Source organism: Melanostigma gelatinosum, assembly GCF_949748355.1.
Source record: "Melanostigma gelatinosum genome assembly, chromosome: 13".
NCBI lineage: Eukaryota > Metazoa > Chordata > Actinopteri > Perciformes > Zoarcidae > Melanostigma > Melanostigma gelatinosum.
In genome coordinates this window covers 10,175,814-10,197,054 of record NC_136646.1, presented here as the reverse complement: position 1 = coordinate 10,197,054, position 21,241 = coordinate 10,175,814, and the positions used below count along the sequence as shown (strand labels likewise).

General features: G+C 46.8%; 3 protein-coding genes across 3 annotated transcripts; 1 reads left to right on the top strand and 2 right to left on the bottom strand.

Moving 5' to 3' along the window:
• Positions 1-39: 39 nt before the first annotated feature.
• Positions 40-4,087, top strand: wbp2nl (WBP2 N-terminal like). Its single transcript, XM_079282087.1, has 8 exons — positions 40-175; positions 687-795; positions 937-1,075; positions 1,202-1,294; positions 1,508-1,702; positions 1,993-2,106; positions 2,578-2,654; positions 2,765-4,087. The coding sequence occupies exons 1-8, from the start codon at positions 117-119 to the stop codon at positions 2,819-2,821; spliced, it is 843 nt and encodes a 280-aa protein (XP_079138213.1). The 5' UTR covers positions 40-116; the 3' UTR covers positions 2,822-4,087.
• A 408-nt stretch (positions 4,088-4,495) lies between these two features.
• On the bottom strand, positions 4,496-9,759 carry LOC306787073 (heme-binding protein 1-like). The gene is made up of 4 exons (XM_079282088.1): positions 9,437-9,759; positions 6,515-6,653; positions 5,705-5,885; positions 4,496-5,604 (listed from the first exon to the last, which is right to left on the bottom strand). The coding sequence occupies exons 1-4, from the start codon at positions 9,512-9,514 to the stop codon at positions 5,427-5,429; spliced, it is 576 nt and encodes a 191-aa protein (XP_079138214.1). The 5' UTR covers positions 9,515-9,759; the 3' UTR covers positions 4,496-5,426.
• Positions 9,760-11,208: 1,449 nt separating this feature from the next.
• fmc1 (formation of mitochondrial complex V assembly factor 1 homolog) lies at positions 11,209-12,973 on the bottom strand. The gene is made up of 2 exons (XM_079282311.1): positions 12,818-12,973; positions 11,209-11,671 (listed from the first exon to the last, which is right to left on the bottom strand). Exons 1-2 carry the CDS (start codon positions 12,944-12,946, stop codon positions 11,468-11,470), a joined length of 333 nt encoding a protein of 110 aa, XP_079138437.1. The 5' UTR covers positions 12,947-12,973; the 3' UTR covers positions 11,209-11,467.
• Between the last annotated feature and the right edge of the window lie 8,268 nt (positions 12,974-21,241).

Genomic DNA, 21,241 nt, shown 5'->3' with positions numbered 1-21,241 from the left:
TGTGAAACCACGTCGTGGCCATGACGTAACGTCCGTGACGTTTTTGAGGCATCCCCGTCAGGCTGACGAGCAGACTTCAGCACGGAAAGCAGGCGAGGACCAGACGTCTCCCAAACATGGCTTTGAACCGGAATCATTCGCAAAACGGTGGCGTTCTGATAAACAACGGGGAAAGGTACGTGTATTATATTACGTCCACAGTGTGTCTCTCTGCGGCTTGTTTACCTTCTACTTTCCAGTGCGTAGTCAACATTATGCTAGCCTCCCGCTAGCTGGCCTGGTTAGCATAGCTAGCTAACACATTTGTTCCGTTGTTGACGTTTGCCTTCGCCGCGAATGTCGTTGTGGGGCAACTCAAATATCGTGTTTACTGTTTTAAACTTAGGTTTTATGATGCTGCTATTAGCCGACTCCATGGCCTCCGCGTATTGGTTTAGCTAGCTAGCTGTTAAGCAAGATGGCTAACCTGTAACGTTAGCCAACCAACACAGGAAGTAGCGGTAGCTTTCGAGTGAATGTTGACATAACAGTTATTTTATGTCGCGTAAAGTGGGTTAGCTGCACATTGTTAAATACAGTAGTTCCGAACAATTCTCGCATGCACATTAATACTCTAATATGATTGCATCGATAGATCTTTGCTGCAACAGGTTACTTTGTTTTCACCTCCTGCGTCTTTTCCCCAGTGTTTTAAGGGAATGTAAGAACGTGGAGCTGTCATTCAGCGATGTCAGCGGCAAGACAGACCTGCTCAGAGGGACCAAGAAGGGCACCATTTACCTCACACCATACAGGGTACAATTACATCACCTATATTAAACATAATGCTTCTGCTGTCTTCTTAATTGGAAAGTTGGCAGTGTTCACATTCCTATACGCCCTGTAGTAACTCTCCCCAATCCTTCTCTTCTCTCTTCCCTCATCCTCTGGGCGTAGTTGATGTTTGTGTCCAGTAATACCAAGGATTGCTTGGGTTCAGCCATGTTCCCCTACTACCGGATGAAGGGCTGCAGCATTGAGCAGCCAGTCTTTGCAGCAAACTACATTAAAGGGACAGTGTCAGCCGAGCCTGATGGTATGTGGCCTTTTTGTTTTTTTACTTTGAACCAGTATGATTTGTTGTCAACACAAAGGGACTGTACGATAAAAACGCAAGTGTAGATTCTGTATTTGTTCGAACTGTAGTCGTCTCTCTCATCAGGTGGCTGGGAGGGCCAGGCCCACTTCAAGATGTCCTTCCCCAGTGGAGGAGCCATCGAGGTGGGACAGCATCTCTTCAAACTGGCCACAAATGGTTTGTATGCTAGTTTCCGTGATCCATGTGTCCCTCGTTTTATGATGCTAGATATTCATTTTATGCTCCTTAATAGTATTTCAATCCTGCACCAAAGTAGCAATGCCACATTGTAAAAATACAACTGTCAACTTTAAAAAAACATTGTAACTTTGACACCCATAATGCTTAGAAAGTCCTGTTCACTCTTTCTTGTCTCTTGCTGGATTTCAGCTTCTCGCGCCGCTCCTGCACAAAACGGTGCTGCCTCTTTCGGCTATCCTTCACCTGGAATGATGAACGGCTACGGCCCACCTCAGCCTCCTCCTGCATATCCTTACCCGTCTCCTCCCCAGCAGAATGGATTCTACCAGGGCCCTGACCCTGCTGCTGCAAACATGGGCTACCCCCTTCCTACAGCTGCTGCAGGTACAGCATCCACTACTGTAATATGACTTTAGCCTGCACCACAAGCACACACACGTTATTTATTCTTTTATGCACATTTTTTATCAAATGTCCGCAATGCACATAAGTAAAAAACCTCGAGGCACAATGTTGTGATTTCTCTGTCTCCCTGTTCATGTTTAGTTTTTTTCCCCTTGTTTCTCATGTTTTTTTGTCTGCTGTGTAACTAATTGCTCACACAGATTGTAACCTCCTTGAACTTGAAATTCCATCACTCTTTTTTTTTTTTCTCCTGTTGTCTTCTGTTTCAGGAATGTACCCAGCTGGATTTGACTACATGGCCCCACCTCCCCCCTACCCAGGACCACCCCAAAATTGGGCTGCACCCCCTCAGAACTGGGCAGCAACAGCACCACCACCACCAGGTCTATTTTTCTCTCTCTCTCCTTTATTTTTCCTCTCTGTATGTCTGTGTCACTGCACCAGTCAGATCTAATCCGTCTCCCTCGAAGTGAATCACTTCGTTGCACACCGCCCAAAAAAGCTGGTGTCTCATCCGCTACACATCACAATTCCGAAGGACAAACGATCTTCCCTCGACCTCTCTGTACAACACCTTGTGGATTTCAGTGACAACGGTCTCACACTGTGTGCGACTGTTAATTTGGCATGTTGCTATTTTGAGAAGAGCTTGAGTAGGACGATCGCCTCGGTGCACCCTCGGGGGATGCGTGCCTGTAGATTCTGTCTCAATGATTCCTGGAGCCGTCATGTTGCGCTTCGTATTACTAATTACTGTGCTCCTCGCGTCATCTCCCCCTCGCAGTGTTTGGAGCTGTAGCGTCTGTTCCTAAACATGCTCGTCTGTCTTTGTCACGTCTCATTTCTATGCACAGGTAATTCCAAGGCAGCGGAAGCAGCTGGCAGTGCGTATTACAATCCCAGCAACCCACACAATGTCTACATGCCCATGGTAAGCTGCTTCACTTGTCTCCCCCACAGTTAAAGTTGTGTGGAAGTGACATGGCTTCCACTCTTGTACCATGTTTGTTTCATTTTATTTATTATTTTATTCCCACGCAGGAGCGACCTCCACCATATGCACCGTATCCAAACTCTCCTGAGAAGAAAAGCAACTGAAGCTTTGGTACCATCACTTCAACGACACTCCTCTTCTCTCTTCCTCCGTATCTTCAATAAATTCTAAAGCAAGGGGTAACATCTGAGGATACAGGACCTACTCCACCGTAGAGTACAGCAAAGGAAATCCAAGCAATGGAGGGTTCAAAGATGTCAGTGATAATTCACCAATGAATTAATGATATTTTGGATACGGGAATAGCATACAAAGCAACACCATCTTTTAAATACCGTTTTCGGTTACACTTAAGTTCATTTAACAGGATTGACGACTTGTAACTCTAGCTAGACCCATCATCATTATTAACATTCTCGGTGATTTATTTCCGTCTAATTCTCTAGCACATAGGTGAAGGCACCTCAACTGTCCTTGTGGAGAGCTGACAGGAGGAGGCAGAATCATTTTCAGACCGATTTTTATTACCAAAACATTACCCGGCAATTTCTCGATTGCAGTTCCTGTAGTTCTTAACAATAGCTACTCTTATTATAAAAGGTTAAATATGCTTGCAGTATCATTGAAGGTGCCGTGTGTGTGTGTGTGTGTGTTTCCGATACAGTGTGGCGTTGAGTAGTTGTCCGTATACAAAACCAGACCTGGGTTGAAGTGTGTTTTAGTGCTACAGTATTCCCTAACATAAGCCCGGTGTGATCCCGCACTACATCAGTTACATTACATACCAAGTGATTCCATTCCCTGTCTCCAATATCTCCATCATCATATGATGTTATGTAGTCGAGGTTTTTGTTATGAAAAGGAGCAGTGCGTTGTTTTAAAACGGGGGGGATTAGATGGCGTTCTGTCACAACACGTCTGCAGGATGTCTGTGCAATAATTCAACCTCTCATATAAAGGTGACACGCTGGGGGGGTTTTACCTGAATGACCCCGCGCTCTACTGCTACAGTAGCTTCTATTGTATTCATGTATGCACCGCCGAGCTGTAAGCAGAACTCTGCTGTTTAATTACACCAGTGTGGGGCTGCAGGGCCACAGTGCTCTACTAAGGGCCCGGCAGTGGTTTTCCTGCTGTTGAAACTTCTGAATGCAAAACCATTTATTCCTGATTTTAAAGTGGGCTGAAGAGTTAACTGTTTGAAGGACTATTTGCACACAGTTGAAGTGGATAGAGAATTGTTTTGTTTAAGTTTTCTTGAATTAATCAAATGTCTGTATATTAATATCTTTTTTTTTTGTTGCAGTTCTTATTCCTTTTGCTGAATTTTGTCTGTCAATTAAAATCGAATAAATTAGTCATTTATTGAATTTTGACGTTTGTCACATTTTTATTGATCTTAAATATTGACATTTGATGAATTCTTGCTGCATACGGCCAGGTATGCTTGTGTTTTAACATTTAATCCATGTAAATATGTCCCTTTGCCACAAAGTTAAATAGTCATTCATTACGTTGCTCTGTTCGATTAGCTGCTTATTGCTGTGTGTGTGTGTGTGTGTGTGAGAGCTCTGTAAAAGTCATTTCTTCCAACTTGCTTGTTGGAGACAGCAAATGAATTCTTGAATTAGTACAACTGTTGTATATGTTGGACTACTGTCCCTGACAGCGTTTCATAAAACAAAACAAGACGACTAGAATTGTCTGCACTCTTACTGAATAATATATTTATTACGTTGTGAAACACTATCCAACCTGAACATTATATTTACTCGTCACAGAAAAATCCCAAAACACCATTTCTAGAGTCGTAATAAATACAGATGGCCTCGTCATGCACTGAAACGCAATATTCACGACACACGAATGCTACATGGATCAACAATCATAAAACACGCATATAGCTCGCTCCACCCAGCTGTCCTCTCGTTAATGAAGACGACTTCTACTTAAAATGGCTCGACTCCTGTTTGTTTTTGTTTTTGTCCTTCTTCCAGTTCTTCACTCAGGAAAAGGAAGTGTGTTTTTTACTGCCATGAATCATTATTTACATTTCTCTGTAGCCGTCGCCAAATCGTAAACTAGAGTAAGAAGTACAAAACACGACTGTTTGTTCTTTTGGGAGCTCTACAAGGACTTTATCAAACCGTGAGCACAATCATCGAGTTCTAAAAGGAATGGGAAAAAGTCAATGACGTATTTGAATTCAGACGACAGCAGATTATTCACAGAGTTACTGAGATAACTTTCTTATGCCAGTGGCATACCAGTTCATCTAAAGGCCGTTTCCTCGAGATATCTGTCAGCAGTGATGAGAACACCAAGAAATACCTTCGCTTCTCAACACTACATTTGTCTAGAAGCCTTTAATCGCTCTCATTACGCCTCGTTTCAGAGCTGCGAGGGCTGAGGTTAAATTAGAAACTAAATTAAAGAAGACGTGACGATGACTCTGATTCTAAATCCTCCCCATGGCCTGAACACCTAACATCAGTGCAGCTACTGTACAAGCGAGAAGATCTGATGGGTAAAGGCAACATGGGTAGTGTCTGTCCATTTTGGGTTTAAAGGTCTATCAAGTCGCCACATTGCTCTTACCAATCAATCGAGCGCTGTTGGAGCTACAGGACTGTCGTAAGCGGAGGGGTCATTAAGGTCGAATAAAGGACTCGGCGTGAGATTTGACTTCGCATCTGACGGACCGGCCCCCTACGGCTCCTCCTGGAGAAACCACACCTCGTTGCGCCGTCCGTAAGGCTTGAGCGGCGGGTCGTAGCTGCAGCAGCAGTACTGCTTGCGCTGGAAGGGCGCCGTCTCCCCCAGCGTGCGCGTCAAACGCAAGGCCTCTGCTCGGTACTCGGTCTCCCCAGCGAAGCCTCCGAACTGCCTGCCAACAAAAAGAAAGACGATTTGCTGGATCGTTAAGAGCGGTGAGGTATCTTAAAATCGTGCTCCTTGCGTAACGAGACGCTTCAAAAGACACCTACAGAGTGTAGACGGTCATGCCGGGCCGCTCCTCGATCTTGACGGCGCTGTCGGTGGGAGTCGGGGGGCTCGGCTGGTAGCTGGAGGGGATGCGGATGGCGACCACCAAGCGGCGAGACAGGACACCGTCATTCCGGGGGTACACTGTGACGATGATGGGTGCTGCCGTGCCCATGGCCTCACCTGAGCGGACGGCAGTATGAGACAGGAAGTGAGTTTGTAAAGAAGGAGGGGGGGGGGGGGGGACCGGAGAGGAACTCCCGAAAGCGATCCAACCAAATCTAAAGGTCAGGATCTGTGTGATTGTTGTGTAGCGTAACAGAAAAGCAACGACAGGAATGTGAGAATGTAACGCGCACCTCTGTGAACAGCAAACAGATGAAATGAGGATTCTGCGCTGAGGCCCAGATCTCAGACTGCTCTTTTAGTTGGCTGAGTTTCTGTTTGTCTGCTGACCTAAAGCGGAGAAACGTGACCTCAGAGGATATAAGTGTCTGAGCGTGATTCAGATTTATCCTCAGCCACCTCTAGTGGGACAGCTTAAAGTGGAGCAGTAGTTTGTTTATTCAAAGAGAGGATGGAGACATATGTTGGCTCCATCTTTGATGCTGATTCATTCATCTTCAGGCCTCCGTTAAGACTGGCCACCATTTAAATGGCCCTAAGTGCCTTTCCTCTTTCCATATGCTCTTGCTTCATACTTTTCTCATGTATGTGATTATTCAAAAAATCCATGACACTTATTAGCTTGAGAGAGGAGCCGCACCGATATCAGAGGCAGTTTGCGAGTCCTTCACTGTCGGTGAACGTACCTTGCTCGTTGCTCCCACCGATGTACATGAGCAGCTTCCTCACCAGCTCCCCCGTCACTTGGTCAAAGGATCGCCCCTCAGACGAGACCACGGCGTACTTGGCCCCATCGTACCGCCGCACCTCAAAGCTCACTCCATCCTGGGGAAGAGACGGGAACAAAATCAGGCGGCATCAGCCAGGCCAACCACAGCTACACGTCGTGGCGTGCACAAATGCAGACACAAACACACACACACACACACACACACGGGTCATTCTCTTCCCGGGGGTTGGACGTATGGGAGAGCTTGAGCTCAGACGTGATTCACCTCTGACACACTGAAGTTGACAATCTGCTCCAAAGGACGAAAGACTTGAACTGGCAGGGTAATAACTGTGTGTGTGTGTGTGTGTGTCTGTGTGCATGTACGCATGTGTGGGTGTGTGGAACGTCGGCAGCCAAATAATAAGATGCAGATGAAACGTATTTACACTGATTTGATTTAGTTTCTTCTTCTGCTCTACATGGTTCAGTCAGCCTGCAGAGAATAATGGCCGAGAGATGTCTTACATAACACACACACACACACACACACACACACACACACACACATCCCCCGCCTCCAGACACACAGCTCCAGCAGATGCAACAGTTTTGCATTAAGCGAGCGCGGTCACTCCGCTGAGCAGTGACTTTAATCGCTTTTGAAGGAATCTGGCCAAAGCAGAGGCTGCGATGCAGGTTTCAAACACAGCTCCTCGTCCCCACCCATGTGATTACTGTGCGCATTGCTCCGTGTTTGTTTGTACCACGTCTTCCAGCGATGGACTTTGATGTCACTGTGCTGCGTTCTCCTGACAAGTGTTTACCATCAATCTATGAGATGCTTCTGTCAAAGATATCGTTCATAAATGTGCAGATGATGTGGTTTCAAAGAAGAAGAAATGGAAACACGCTCCGGTGTTCATTTCCACTGCATATGCTCATTCTTACGTGGGCGTCTCAAAATATCATGCAAATGATTTAAATGTTTTCCAATTTCTACACGTGTGTTATTATTTCTTTTATGCCAGCCCGCTGGTAACTCACTCCCGAGGTCCTGTAATCACACGAGCCGGCACTATGTTATCATGGAGCTCTAACTTGTGTCAGGTACCTCGGCTCCTGCACAGCTATTACAAGGGCTCTGCTCCATGTGGCTTGTCAACGGGTCCACCATTAACATTGTGTACGGGTGACATACCGAGGCAGAAGAGCCTGACTGCAGTTCAGCGGTGCAATTAATATGTCTGTCCTGCATGTATGTGTGAGGCTGTGTGTGTTTAGCTGCTGCCTCCTGTCGTCCGCTACACCGGTAATTACTCAATGTGACTGTTAAATTGCTGTTTCATGTTCTGCTAAAATAATCTACAGTCGTTTGCACGCTTCGAACTGAACTCCGCCTCCATGTCGCCGTCATCCTGTCATGCATGTGTGTGCATAGGTACGTGTGTGTGTGCGCCCCGCCAACTCCTCTGTATTCTGTGTCAGTTTTAATTAAGCGTGTAGGGTGTCGGAGTCAGGCGGCTGCTGCGCGGATCAGGTGTGGAGCTCTGATTTCAATAGTCAGTCAGGTCCATAGATTTGATGAGCCTCGAGCTCAAGGCTGTTTAATGAACACTTAGAGAACACGCGTGGGCACCGCGGTGACCTTTGACACCATGCTGCATGTGGATCAGTGATCATGATTTAGAATCATCTGTGTCCTCTTTTTAAATGAGTGTTTATACTTGAAATCAAAAATATCAGATTGAGACAATAACTGTTAGTGGTCAGTGTCAGAACGGATCAGACTTCCAGTGTGTGTGTGTGTGTGTGTGTGTGTGTGTGTGTGTGTGTGTGTGTGTGTGTGTGTGTGTGTGTCAGTTTGGGTCATTTGATGCCCTGCCTGTCTGGAAGTCCTCTTTGTCTCAGTCTGTGTGCCTTCGTGTCCCCCAAGTCAAAAGTGAGCTGCTATTCAGGGATAAAACACACAAAGCCAATTTCAAACCCCAGTGCCAACCGTGACATTGCATAACTACATGCACATATATGCAGCAGTGCGCTGCGGGTCAACGGGCGCGAGAGAAGACCCTCGAAATGGCTGTGAGGGGTCGCCTCAGTGAACAGCACGCATCACTGCTTGTTCACTGGAATGCAAGTGTGCACGTGTCAATCATAGGCAAACACAATATATACTGTATCGGCTGCATGGACACAAGGTGAGGGGCTGGCACGGGAAAGGGCACGCCCTTGCTCCTCGATGACGTCAGTCGTCGACGGTCCGCGGATCAAGTGTAACACGGCCGGTGCTCATCTGAGCCCACGGGTTCACCACGATCACGTCTGATCTGCACGCTCTTCTAGGGGTCAGTTAGCGTGGGCCCCTGTGGTTTCACAAGCACGCACACGCGCGCGCAGGACCTCTGTGTCTCACACACATAAGACAATGTCATGATGGGGAAGGGAAAAAAACGGTGACTCACAGCGCGGTAAAACCTTTTCTGACTTCAGTGTGTGTGCGTGTGTGTGTTATTTTCTTACGGTTACATAAAACTCAAAAAGCATCACCGTCTGTATTCATCGCTGCGGCCGCTGATTGGCGGAGGACCTCTGGCTGCTTCGCCCCACACTGCGGCTCAGCGGGCATCTTCACAGGTCACAAGCAGCTCACTGCCAGCCTGTCACTCAATGTTACGGAGGGTTGTGATCACGAAAAAACACGGCGAAAGTCCACGACTGTTGTAAACGCAACGTGCTATAACTGTCAGCGTTAAGCGATGGATGCAAACAGAGGCGCGCCTGTGAGGTGCAGCAGCGCTACTCAGCTCACGGAGAGCGCAGAATTTGCAGCTAATCTTTAGAGATGTCGGAGTGACGAAGTTTTTTTTTGTGTTCTGACAGGTGTCCGCGCGCTGCTTACCTTCGCCTCCCTGCTGAGCAATTTATATTCGGTCTCCTCGGTGTTTCCGAAGAGCGAGTTCTTCAGCATGCCAAACATGTCGCCTCGGCGGGTCACCTCTCCTCTCTCCGCTCCTGTGCTCCTGTTGTGCGTCCTCCCTTTTTTCGTCCTCGTGCTTTTTTTTTTTTTTCTTCTGCACGGAAACTTTCGCCCCCTTGTGTGGTCGTCCAACTCCCTAATTAAAGAAACTACAAAAACCTTGATAAATAAGAGATAGTAACAGTATCCAGATGCTCCCAAGCGCAAATTCTCCTCCGGAGAAGAGCGCGCGCCTTGTTCCTCCGCAGACCTCTCAACAGATGCCGTTTTCTCTCTCGGAGGCAGAAGTTGGTGATGCTGACTCCTCGCCCCTTTTGCCGCGAACAAACCAGCCTCCACTGTGACGGGCGTGAGTGTCTCCGCCCTCCTCCGCTTTCAGTTTTTCCTCTCTGTCTGACGGCCAACGGACGCTCACTTACATCACCACCTTTCACTCGGCAACGTTTCAATTCGCTTACATTCGAGGCATCACGCCGCCCTCAGATCCGTTCAGGCTGCTGCTGACATACATTGTCTTCTCCTGCTGAGAGATGCTGCATCACAGTGTATACAGTCACCTCCTACACACACCCACCTCCCCAAAATTAGACCAAGCTCCGGTGCCACTCAGCTTTAATTATGGTTTCCCTCTCATTCTGTTTGTCATGGCTGTCTGCTCCACGATGCATACAACAGCGGGGAGTCGAGAAGCACATTTACAGCCTGCTCTTTTTGCGCAACACACATTTTGACTCAAGCTGTTAGTTTGTCAGGATGCATTGGACTTCGTTTCCAGGGTCGTGTGTGTGTGTGTGAGTGTGTGTGTGTGTGTGTGTGAGTGTGAGAGTGAGAGTTTGGGAGCAGCACTTGGGTCTTACTCCCTGTGTCACTGTGCGTTGCTTTGCTTCAGGGTTAGTCTATTTAAATTCACACTGAAGGCGATGTTAGTCACCACTGGAGAGAACGAGGAAACGGGGAAGGGCAGATTTAATGGGAAAGAAGAAGTGAGGTGGATAACACAGGGTCAGGAAAGCTGAGGTTCTATATGAGGGAGCTGTGGACAAGAGGGGGAAGGTAACAGAGAGCCGGCTGTAGCACTATGATGATTTTGAACTTCTCCGTCAACGACTGAAATACTCTGAATGAGATGTTTGATTGAACTACAGTATCATGAATACCTGCGGAAAGGCTCAGCAAAAGTAATCCAATGTGAGCTTCAGCAGGGCTATTTTAGAATTCTACCGTAGACTTATATGTTCATGTTTGTAGTCCATCCCAACGCGCACTCATGCAAAAGCACGCGAGTGGAAAACTGCCAGAAAGGCGGTTTATGCCTCAGTAGACAAATTGTTAATATTCCCACAAACAAATGGGCAAATAGCTGTGAAAACAAAGATATGAATTCACCGAGCTCGTCACTATTTTACATTCAAACTGACAACGTATGTTAAATATTCTCAATGAGTTTCGTTTGATCTGATTAGCAAATAAATGCATCAATATATGGATTTAACTCCCAGTTTAATTGATACGCGAGCAGATTATTTGTTAATGTGTTATAACGTGTGAAACAAACTGACTGATATCTAAATGAATAACAATGAAAATGTACTTCCAGTCCATTTGAATGGTTCCTTTTGTCTTTTTACAGTTAGGAAAAATGCCAAAACACAAACAAAAGAAAGTGTGGACAAGCTGTCGTATATTTACAAGTGATTTATTTTAATCATAGTATACATTTTCACAGTTGCTTCAAACACTCTCAGATCAGATCATCCTCATATTGAACATTGGTGGAACAACACAACAGGAATAAACAGGCGAGTTCCCTCAAAGCTGTCCGTGATGCGATCTCTCCGTCTGCCAGGCTCCAGTCAAACATTTAACCACTTTACAGTTCACTTTTTCATGAGGGGAATCGTATGAGACCAGATGATTTAGCCACAGAGAGGTCAAGTTTTCCTTCCGACGTCCTCACTTCTCCCAGCCTTTGCCTCCGGGCTGAGTGGGCAAACTGAGCCCCACCAGGCCAGCCGATTGCTCTATGCTGATCTCTCCTTTGGCGTGGTACAGGTTGTGCAGGGCCATGTGGGTCCTGGTGGACGCCAGCAAACACAGGTATGTGTGCGAGTCGTGGCTTGCCTCGTGCTGGGCTCTGCAGTACATTTCTCCCGTTACCTGTTCGAGGGGAAAAGAAAATATAAGCGAAAATCAAACGATGAAGCGGATCGTAACGCTGGACAACGTGCATATTGGTTTTGCTTCGTTCACTAAATCAGTCACCAGGGAGAAAAGATTAAATCAAGTTAGCATTTATGAAGCGAAAGCCTTAAGGTCTAGCTGGTAGACAACAAGGAGTTAGCAATGACTCCAGTGACAACCGCATGGACAGTAAGCCTCGGCACAGTCCCGATAGAGTGTCACATATGCATTACAGTGCCTGGAGGTCTTTCCGGGCCCGAGACAAATGCACCCTGACAAGCAAGAGTTGCTCCAAGCTATTTGGCTTCAGTGACCGCTCATGCATTGGACGGGCCTGGTGAGCCACGCTCTCCCAAGCATACATAATGAAAGCTTTGAGCCTATATGCTTAAGCAGCTATGCTGTGTTTGCAAAGAGTGGTTGTTGTAGTAATTTAAATAAACGTGGCGTTAAATGTAGGGCTTCTCTTGACAGAGAAATGAGAGGATGAATGTGGTCATGCTAAATTCATTTTAAACAATTCTACAAACTATCAGGCTTCAGATAAAATATTTTTAAACGTTGCTGCAAGTGTCTATTTAATCCCGCGGATGAGTACAAATTCCTTGATAACCTAAAATCTAGTGATCCTGCCTTAATTATTTGACATATTTCGTGGCATTGTGACAACAATGACAATAATTTACACATAATTAATGAATCAATCAAATGAAGCAGGCTACACTCTGGTGTGCGTATGAACTTATATAGTTAGTGACTTAATAACCAAACATATTATTCTGTCACCTGCGTGTGGTGTTAACTCTGAGCTATGCTAAGGCTCGTTAGCTGCTAATGTTAGCATGTCCTTCTACTTCACAGTCACCTTGCGCTGAACTTTTGCTGCTACAGATTACAAAGTAAGCAATGACACACTCCGGTGTCGTGTTGGGTGTTCACGTTATTTCCACGCTTGTGAACGGCTGAAGGGCGAACGTTATTTCCACTTAACTAGCAAAACGGTGACATTATCCGTTAGGAGTTAACCGGCTAGTGAACGCTAGCCACGCACCTCCCATGCAGTTTGTTATGGTAACGTTAGTTAGCTAACGTTAGCTGAAACGAAGTTGTTGGGAAACTCACCTTATTCTTCCGGAACTGTTCCATTACATAGTTGTACGCCAGTGAGCGTTTATAAGTCGGTCCTTGGAGTGCACGTAGTTCTTTTAGTATTCCTCGGCAGACTCGTAGCGGTGATGACAGCGCTGCCATCTCTGAACCGTGTTGTGATGGTGCGGCTCGTGCAGCCAGGCATGCTCAATCCAACACCGCACAGTCGAGCAGAGTACCGTAAAGCGACCACAAGGTGGCGATATGTCCCACTAAGACATTTACGACACACTCTTCTTCTCGACGAACATTTCCTACCTGGAACAGTTTTAAGGTAACCTGCATTGAATTTAAAATGTACACACATGCATGTAAATAAATGTGGAGATGTGCAGCGTAACTGGATATTTTGAGTGTATTTGTCATCAAACTAACTCCACCTTCCTTGTCAACTTCTCCACCAGCTCTTGTGTTTAACGGTCCCTGGTCGTAATTCCGCTGTAGGAGCACAGGGTAAGATCATGTTATCATCTAATGAAAACACTTTGAGAACCAAACAACTGACGTTTCTCTCCAACTGCTGTAAAAGTGTTTAAAGTGCTGAAACAGCTGCTCCACTGAAGCAGATTGCAGTGACTGTACACTGAGAGCTCCCATGTGCAGAAGCATGTAGGCTGATTAGGAAAATAACATGTAAGATCCCTGCTTAAACACAGGAAAGAAAAATAATGTCAACCGTGATATTTATTGCCACCGTTGTCCAATAATCATTATTTATCCAGTGATTGTGTTTTCAAATCCAGCTTCAGAGATGTCTGAAACTTGGGGAAAGGTCAAGCAGAGTCTGTTGAATGCTTCAAGGAACCACAGGCCGAACTGTTTTTGGCGGGGGTCCATCCAACACTGGCCAAGAGGAGAGACGGCTTCAAGCTGCACCGCTTTGTCTTCTTGTCCCATCCGAGGACACACGGACTCCACCTTCAACTTCACTGTAAGGTCATTTCTCAATGGGCTGATGCCGAACAGAGCTCGCCTGAAATGTTGCGGTGACATTAGGCCGAGTGTACACAATGTAGTGTGTCGTCTTTGTGGGCATGTACTGGTTTTAATATTTCAGTAAATGACATTCCTGGTGGCAGAAACGAGGTAAACATATTTCGACAGAGCCATAATGTGGAGATACTCTGCAGGCTGTACCGTCTCTCTCTCTCTCTCTCTCTCTCTGTGTGCTGCTAGCTTTTGATTTGGACACTTGAGAGCAGTCATCTGTCACCATAGCAACACTGAGTTCCGCTGAGGGCGAAATGCAGAAGAGAAAAGGGGAACCGGGTCTGCTGTTCACAACTCCACGGGCTCCAAACCAAAATTCCTCTTCGCGCTTTTGTCCGGTGTTTGTTTGGGGGAGCGTGCGCAGCGTAAAGAGGTTATCGGTGCTTTGTCTCACAAAGCTGAGAAACACCGAGAGAAGCGTTGACCGGGTCTGTGGGTGGATTGCACTCGCGTCGTGCAGTTGGAGGGACACTGCAGCAGTGACACTTTGCCCCGAGAGGCTGTATAGTGAGGCGTTTCATTGAGTGCAGGCCGCAGGTATCACACTGGTTGGTCCAACGCTACAGTTTATTCCAGTTCTCTGAGCTTGTGTATCGATGATTGACTCTAGGGGGAGCCAGTCTCTTATCAGTTTAGCACACCGGTTTTGGTTCCTCGACATTTGTTTGAAGAGGCACCCCTCTCCCCCCTCCTCCTCCTCCTCATCTCTCTCTATCTCTCTCTCTCTCACTCTCTCTCTCACACTCTTTCAATGAATACTAATGCAGCGAGTGGGCCCACCTCCCTTCCTCCCATCTTTTTCGCAGGGATGGGCGGGAGAGAGGGGAGACATAGCAATTCCAGCTCAGTATGCTTCCTCATGAGGCAGGCAGCGCTCGACTAGCAGCCGCCACCAAATGCCTTTTTTATTTTTTCTCCCAACTGAGCAATATTGGTGATACTGTGCGTTGCGGCCGCAACAATGTCCAACCTGTGTGAGTGGCACGTGATATCAGACCAGAGTTGAGAGGGAGGAAAAAGGACATCTGTGTCTGCTTTCTTTTTTTTTTTTCTTTGGTCATCTGGATGGGAAGTCTTTTTTGGGAGGAGAGACAGAAGAAAGCAGAAGGCAGCCGGGGAAGGGGAACAACTGGCACGAGCCAATCCCCCCTTCCACACACAGACTGGAGACAACGGAGGCCACTGGAGTATTTGCTTTTCTCTTTCGTTTTTTGTTCTTTTTTTTCCTCATCGCGCTGCTGGGAGGTGCTTTACCTTTTCATTTGGTTGCTCTCTCGGTCCTCTGTCTGCTCATCTATTTCGCCATTTACCTGGTCAACAATTTCTGCCATTTATGAGCCAGACAAGGAGGGAGAGAGAGAGAGGCAGAGAGAAAGAGGAGGGGGATCTTTTTCCGTTTTTTTGCCCCCTATATTCTCTTTTTTTTGCTCCCTTCATTCATTCCTCCGTCCCTCTCCATTGCTATCGCTGCCAGCCCTTTCTATCGCTGTGCAGCCCACGCTCCCTCCTCCCTTCGCTGCCTCCCTCCTCCTCCTCCTCCTCCCCACCACTCCGCTCACTGTCCACCAGTAACTTTGGCGACTTTTTTGACTCCACCAGTGTTTTCATTTCCTTGCTTTACCCCCCCCCCCCCCCTTTATAGAGACATTTTAATTGGCTTGCTTGTATTTTCTATTTATGCCTTTTTCACTTTTGTACCTTTTCCTATTTCCTATTTCCTCCTTCTCCTTTTTCCTCCCACCACCCTATGCATCTTTTTTGGGCGATTCTTAATTCTAACCATAGGTAGGTCTACTTAGTGTTCAGTGTCTGTCTCAAAGTCTTTGTTCCTTGTCTGTGTATGCCAGGTGTTTTGTGTGGGGTGCACATATATTAAGCACACCTTGACACACACACACACACACACACACACACGCACGCTGGCCTACAATCTAGCTCCGGTGTAACCACGGCTCCCCTCCCATCCGGCTCTCAGCTGACTCTTGCCTCATGCCATGTCATCCTCGCGTCACTCTCCACCTTTCATGCTGTAACGTCAGTGTTTTCTGACTTGGTTTTCCAAATTAGTTTTTGTTCTCCTCAAACCAAGACCCCAGCGACTCATCAAGCAAGCACCAGTCTCCAGTCGCCTCATCTCCATGTTGCACAAAAGTCTGTTCTTCCATTAAAGCGTCTGAAATGCCCCCCCCCCTTCTGTCACACACCGTCCTCCTCATGTCCTTTTTTTTTGGAATGTTTGCCGTCATGCACATTGAGTGACGTTCAGATTCCACATTTGGTCCTGTAGGAGGGAACGTGTGTTGTGATCGAACTGAGGTGCGTTCAAGTCTCCTCGTTATACTCGTCGTCTGTCGGGTGAAGGTTGAACCGAGCAAAAGCCTAATTCACGCGCCGCTCGTTTCAAAGTGCCATTGTGAGCCGCTGTGGTCCGTTCTGTCGGGGTGTCATCTGTGTTTCTACACTCCTCTGCCCTCCTTTCCTCTCTCTCTCCCTCTCTCTCTCTCTCCCTCTCGCTCTCCCTCCCTATCTTTCTGAACTGACTTATTCTCGCGGACAGACACACACAAGCACTCAAAGAGAATGGACTAAAAACAAAAACTGGCTTTATCATCCAGAGGATTTCTTTCCCCTTTTTGTTCCCTCCTCCATAATGTTCACTGACTTTGCATCAAGCTTTCATCTCTTTCATCATTGTCTTTTTCCCTCTCTCCATCACGTCCACCCTCTCACCCCTCTGAATTGATCCACCTATTGGTTTATTCGTTGTCCCGTTTTCTTCATCTTTTTCATCTGCCGTCTAAGGAAAATGTCATGTCCCACTGCTCACACATTGACTTGCTCGCATCAGACAGGAGTTGCTGTTTATTTTGCATTTTGGTGACGCGATCTTGCAATACCTCAACTCGACTACTTCCACGATTTGGAATGGCAGATTATTCATGAATAATCTCTTGGCATTTAAGGAAAACAAGACGACGAGATGGCTCGAAAGAATTGAGCTGATTGCAAAGGAACGGAATAATTAGGTGTGTGTGTGTGAGAGCTACAGAGAGGCACAGCAGCAGGCAGATGCAAAGTGAAGCAAACCACACAACTCATTTCCTTGTCCGTCCTCTCTTCTTCTTTTTTTCATATTTCCACCTTTTCTTTTTTCTTTCCTGAAGGAGATTTAACGCCTCTCCTCTTCATTACATGAAGATAAAGGGAAGTGGGACTTTTGAGCATCCGTCAACACGCTATAGGCTCTCTGGATTGAGCTGTTTTCCTGTGGAATTACCCTTTAAATCCTGGATTTGAATTCCAAGCGAGAAAAAAAAAAAAAATTAACAATAATTAAAACTGTCCTAAACTCTCTCTCTCTTTTTGACTTCTTTTTGTAACGGCCTGAAGCTGATTTGCAATATTTATTTTGAATCTCAATGGGATTTTACTGACGTGGATTAAAGACTCAAGCCACGTCTTTGTCTATTAGTTGACGTAACAGCCGTGATTCTTACAATTTCTCCAGCCTACGAAATCCGTTAGCTTTAATGTTTCTTAATGTTAAGGGTTAAATAGGTGAGTACAGCGCTTTGAATCCACACATGCTGTTGCTGTTGCATGTTTTGGATGACGATTAATTCACGTAGATATTCATCTTCACCGTTTTTTGTCATTAAGTCACTATTTTTGCATGTGTGTGAGGGGGTGTGCGTTCGATGTGTGTGTGTGTGTGTGTGTACTGTGTGCGTGTTGAATGGATATTGTCGGATTATTAGAGATCAGTAACTTCTCTCGCACTTTGTCGTTTTTCTTGCCCCACCACGAGCCTTTAAGTCTATTTCTGACACATTTTACGCACGTGAAATAAATTCACATGCGTACACTCGGATCTGATAACGTAAAAAAATAAATAATGATGTACTTCACGTGTGGAAATGAATCTCCACACTTCATGCTTGGCTCTGTTCTTATTAGCCGCTCTCCACCTGATGGAGTAGCCACTTCTGCCGATCAAATCCTCTGTTCAGCTCTGCTCCACACTCTTATTGATACCTGAGGAGTGTGTGTGTGTGTGTGTGTGTGTGCGCTGGCATGAGTAGAATATATAGGCAGATTAATGAAGTCCTCTACATGAAGAGACTGACTGCATTGGCCTTTTGTCAATGCAATTATTTTTATCTGCCGCTATTTCAAAGAAACCCAAAGTGCTTCACAGCGGGAGAATGACAGTAGATCTCCTAGTGGAGTGTGTTGGGATGAAATCTTGAGTATGTCTGCAGCAAAATGCAATTCACACCGACACACACACTCTCTCTCTTTCACGCAGACACTTTGTCCATCTATCCATCATCAGCGCATCGAAGATTGACCCCTCTTCTCTGATTAACTTTCCCATCATTTGGATGACAGCCGTTTGGATTCATACAGTGTGTGTGTGTGTGTGTGTGTGTGTGTGTGTGTGCCGCACGGTCAAGGTTCGTGCTACGTACCTGTGAAACCCACCTGGGACCTGCTCCCATAACAGTGGACCATTACCCATCCTGCTCGGCGCTCTCGGCACACACGTGACCCCTTGCAGCCTATCTGCAGATGGGCCACTTAAGGCCGGGCAGTGTGTCAAAGCTGTCACAGCTGCAAAATGGACGTCTCGGGTGCAAGCGCTGCCCCCCCGACACATGGCTCGCCGCTGTCTTTTTACTGTGACGACCACACAGAAACAGTACAGCGAGAGTGCGAGCGAGGCGCGGAGCAAAATGGACGCTGATGTGAGCGCTGAGCTGGGACACTGGAGTCGATACGGCCGGTTTGACTACACTTAAGATAAAGGATGCCGATTCAGTTTTAAAGGGACAGTTCACCCCCAAAATCAAAAACCGTAGCACTGTTTGCCGATCTCGATTGTTTTGGTGTGAGTTGCCTAGTTTTGGCAATAAAGGTACAATATGGCACTCAGCTTGTGCTCAACACGGAGAGAAAAAGAGGAGATTTTGGGGTGAACTGTCCCTTTTTAACCGATCCTCCGGATGAGCAATCGGTGTCCAATTGAACAGTTTAGAAGATGGATGTGGCTGAGCCTCACTTGCATGCAAATGTAGAGGTAGGTGAGTTGTTGGCGGCCGCGGCGTGACACTTCATCTCTTTGTCAAGTTCCGGACCGCGTTCGGCATCGTGAACCCATCTCGTCTCTGACGAGAAAGACGAGAATGTGCATTTCATCTATTTCAGCGTCATATATTTTGCACGTTGCTAATTCCCCCCCCCCCCCAAAAAAAAGTCATCGCAGTTAATGTTCGTTCTCCGGTGTACCGCCCTAAGAGTTAAAGTGTACCCTCATTCTAAATGAATAACGTTTGTGTAAATATGGCCACCACATTTTATTGAACAATAAATCAGTTGGTGACCGGAGGCCACCGCTGCATCTTTCAAGCCTCCTGCCAAAACCCGCTCGATGCCAGCGGCTTACGTGGAGAAAGAAGTCTGCCAAAAAGTCTCCAAACAGAGCTTAAGAGATTTCCACAGGCGCCGTGTTTGCAGTCGTCATTGATAAACAGGCCAGGAAGAGGAGACAGCAGGGGCTAAGGAGACGCGTAATCCATCCCCTCTTCCTCGCGACTCCCTCTCTGTCTCTCCTCCTCGCTATGTGCTACCTAATGAGACGACAATGCAACTCCTGTGTCTGAGCTCTGAGCACTGCATCTGCCCCTTAATGAAACCAGCAATAACCCTCGATTACAGATCGTATCTTCAGATGACTTCCGCTCCGTGCCGTCCCGGGGAATTGATGAGGTTCAAGTCAAACCTAAAACATGGAAAAGACGATTTGAAGTCTGCTCGGAGTCAAAACGCCTCCGATTCCTGTGTGTGTGTGTGTGTGTGTGTGCGATGCTGCGTGACGACCTCGTCCATCCATCATCTTGTTAAACGAGCTGGTCGGCGGCGCGGAGCTCCATCACAGAGCTCGAGAGCGAGCAGGGAGCCGATGTGGGGCAACTTAAAAAAAGTGCATCTCGATTTTTGCTTTATTTTATTTTCAGCGTGTTCACATGGGAATATGGGTCATGATCTGATATAAAAAGACTATTCAATGATTCATCGGAGGTGATTAAGAGGACTTGTATCGATGCAGACGCTGACCATGAGAGGGGATGGGAGCGCAACCACACACACGCACGCACGCACGCACGCACGCACACGCACACACACACGGTATATGGGAAAAAAGCAACATTTAGGCCCCTTTTGTGGGATTAGTAGAAGCTGAGAAACAAGCTAGAACTGCCTGGTTGTTTCATGAGAGCAGCGTAGGCCTTCTTTGATGTTTTAATCTACTGTACGTTCACACCCCCCCCCCCCCCCACCCCCAACCTTTCTGTTTCATGTGTCGAACCGAGCACACGTGACCGGCCTGCGATTACATGTCGCCGCGAGTGTGTTTGTGTGTGTGTGTGTGTGTGTGAGGGCCCCCATCAATCCATTAAACATGAAAAGTACAATCTGTTACCCCGCAGAGACTGGTTTATTATTCATCGACATACTTCAATTAATCATTCATTTACCTAAAGTATGGCCCACACTCTCCCCTCCAGTTCAGACACTCTACATGGGCTCCTTGTGGGCTCCTTGTGGGCAGCGTGCTACATGAGTTATAATCTGGATTAATCTGAGCTATTTGTTATGCTTCTGATCTACGCGCTGTCGTTGGCCGATTGTTTGGGATGAAGGCAGAGACAATTCACTACTACAGCACATTTGGAGGAAATGTATCATTTATCATACTGGGCTGGATTCTCCTCAAACCAGACTGTTTTATCCACACCCACACACACACACACACACACAGACACACACAGTTCAGAAATGAAGGGGAGAAATAGCCCTCACTGTGGATTCACACTCTAAACAATAATACAGAAAGCTGAAAGTCGTGCGTTCTTTAAATCCCCCTCACTTCATCTCAACTAACTCGAAGGGGAGCGGTCAGAGGTCAGAGGTCGCCCGCTGTGCCAAAGCGCAGCACGGGTTTTGTTGGACTCTAACCGTACCGCGACCTGCTTCTGACCCTCCTGTCCTCCCTGTGTTCCCATTTGCAATAACAGACTGGCGGACGTCCGGAAAAACAAGCGGCGCCAAACGTCTCTTCGGAGGAGCGAAGGGGAGAACAGCAGCGAAGCACAATTACCTTCCAAACTGCTGCTTTACCCTCTTGACCCGTCCAGGATTTGACCTAAAACTGCTGTGAGTTCCCAGTCGACACTGAAAGGATTATGGGGTGGGGGGGATAAATTCTCAGCAGCGTAATTCATGAACATCTGTATCTGCTTCAGCAAACCCCACACACCTAATGAGGGGACCTGGTAGAGAGGTGTAGCTCAATCAATCATGGAGACGAGAGCGCAGTCATTTTATAAAGCGCAGCTGGAGCAA

What these genes read in the sequence shown, in the direction of transcription:
- fmc1 (XM_079282311.1), bottom strand. Translation starts at nt 12,946, where the DNA reads ATGGCAGCGCTGTCATCACCGCTACGAGTCTGCCGAGGAATACTAAAA. An exon ending in AACAGTTCCGGAAGAATAAG is followed by an intron (nt 11,672 to 12,817) that starts GTGAGTTTCCCA and finishes CCCCTCGAACAG; the next exon opens with GTAACGGGAGAAATGTACTG.
- LOC306787073 (XM_079282088.1), bottom strand. Translation starts at nt 9,514, where the DNA reads ATGTTTGGCATGCTGAAGAACTCGCTCTTCGGAAACACCGAGGAGACC. An exon ending in CGGTGGGAGCAACGAGCAAG is followed by an intron (nt 5,886 to 6,514) that starts GTACGTTCACCG and finishes CCGTCCGCTCAG; the next exon opens with GTGAGGCCATGGGCACGGCA. An exon ending in GGCATGACCGTCTACACTCT is followed by an intron (nt 5,605 to 5,704) that starts GTAGGTGTCTTT and finishes TTTTGTTGGCAG; the next exon opens with GCAGTTCGGAGGCTTCGCTG.
- wbp2nl (XM_079282087.1), top strand. Translation starts at nt 117, where the DNA reads ATGGCTTTGAACCGGAATCATTCGCAAAACGGTGGCGTTCTGATAAAC. An exon ending in AGTGTCAGCCGAGCCTGATG is followed by an intron (nt 1,076 to 1,201) that starts GTATGTGGCCTT and finishes CTCTCTCATCAG; the next exon opens with GTGGCTGGGAGGGCCAGGCC. An exon ending in CTTCAAACTGGCCACAAATG is followed by an intron (nt 1,295 to 1,507) that starts GTTTGTATGCTA and finishes GCTGGATTTCAG; the next exon opens with CTTCTCGCGCCGCTCCTGCA.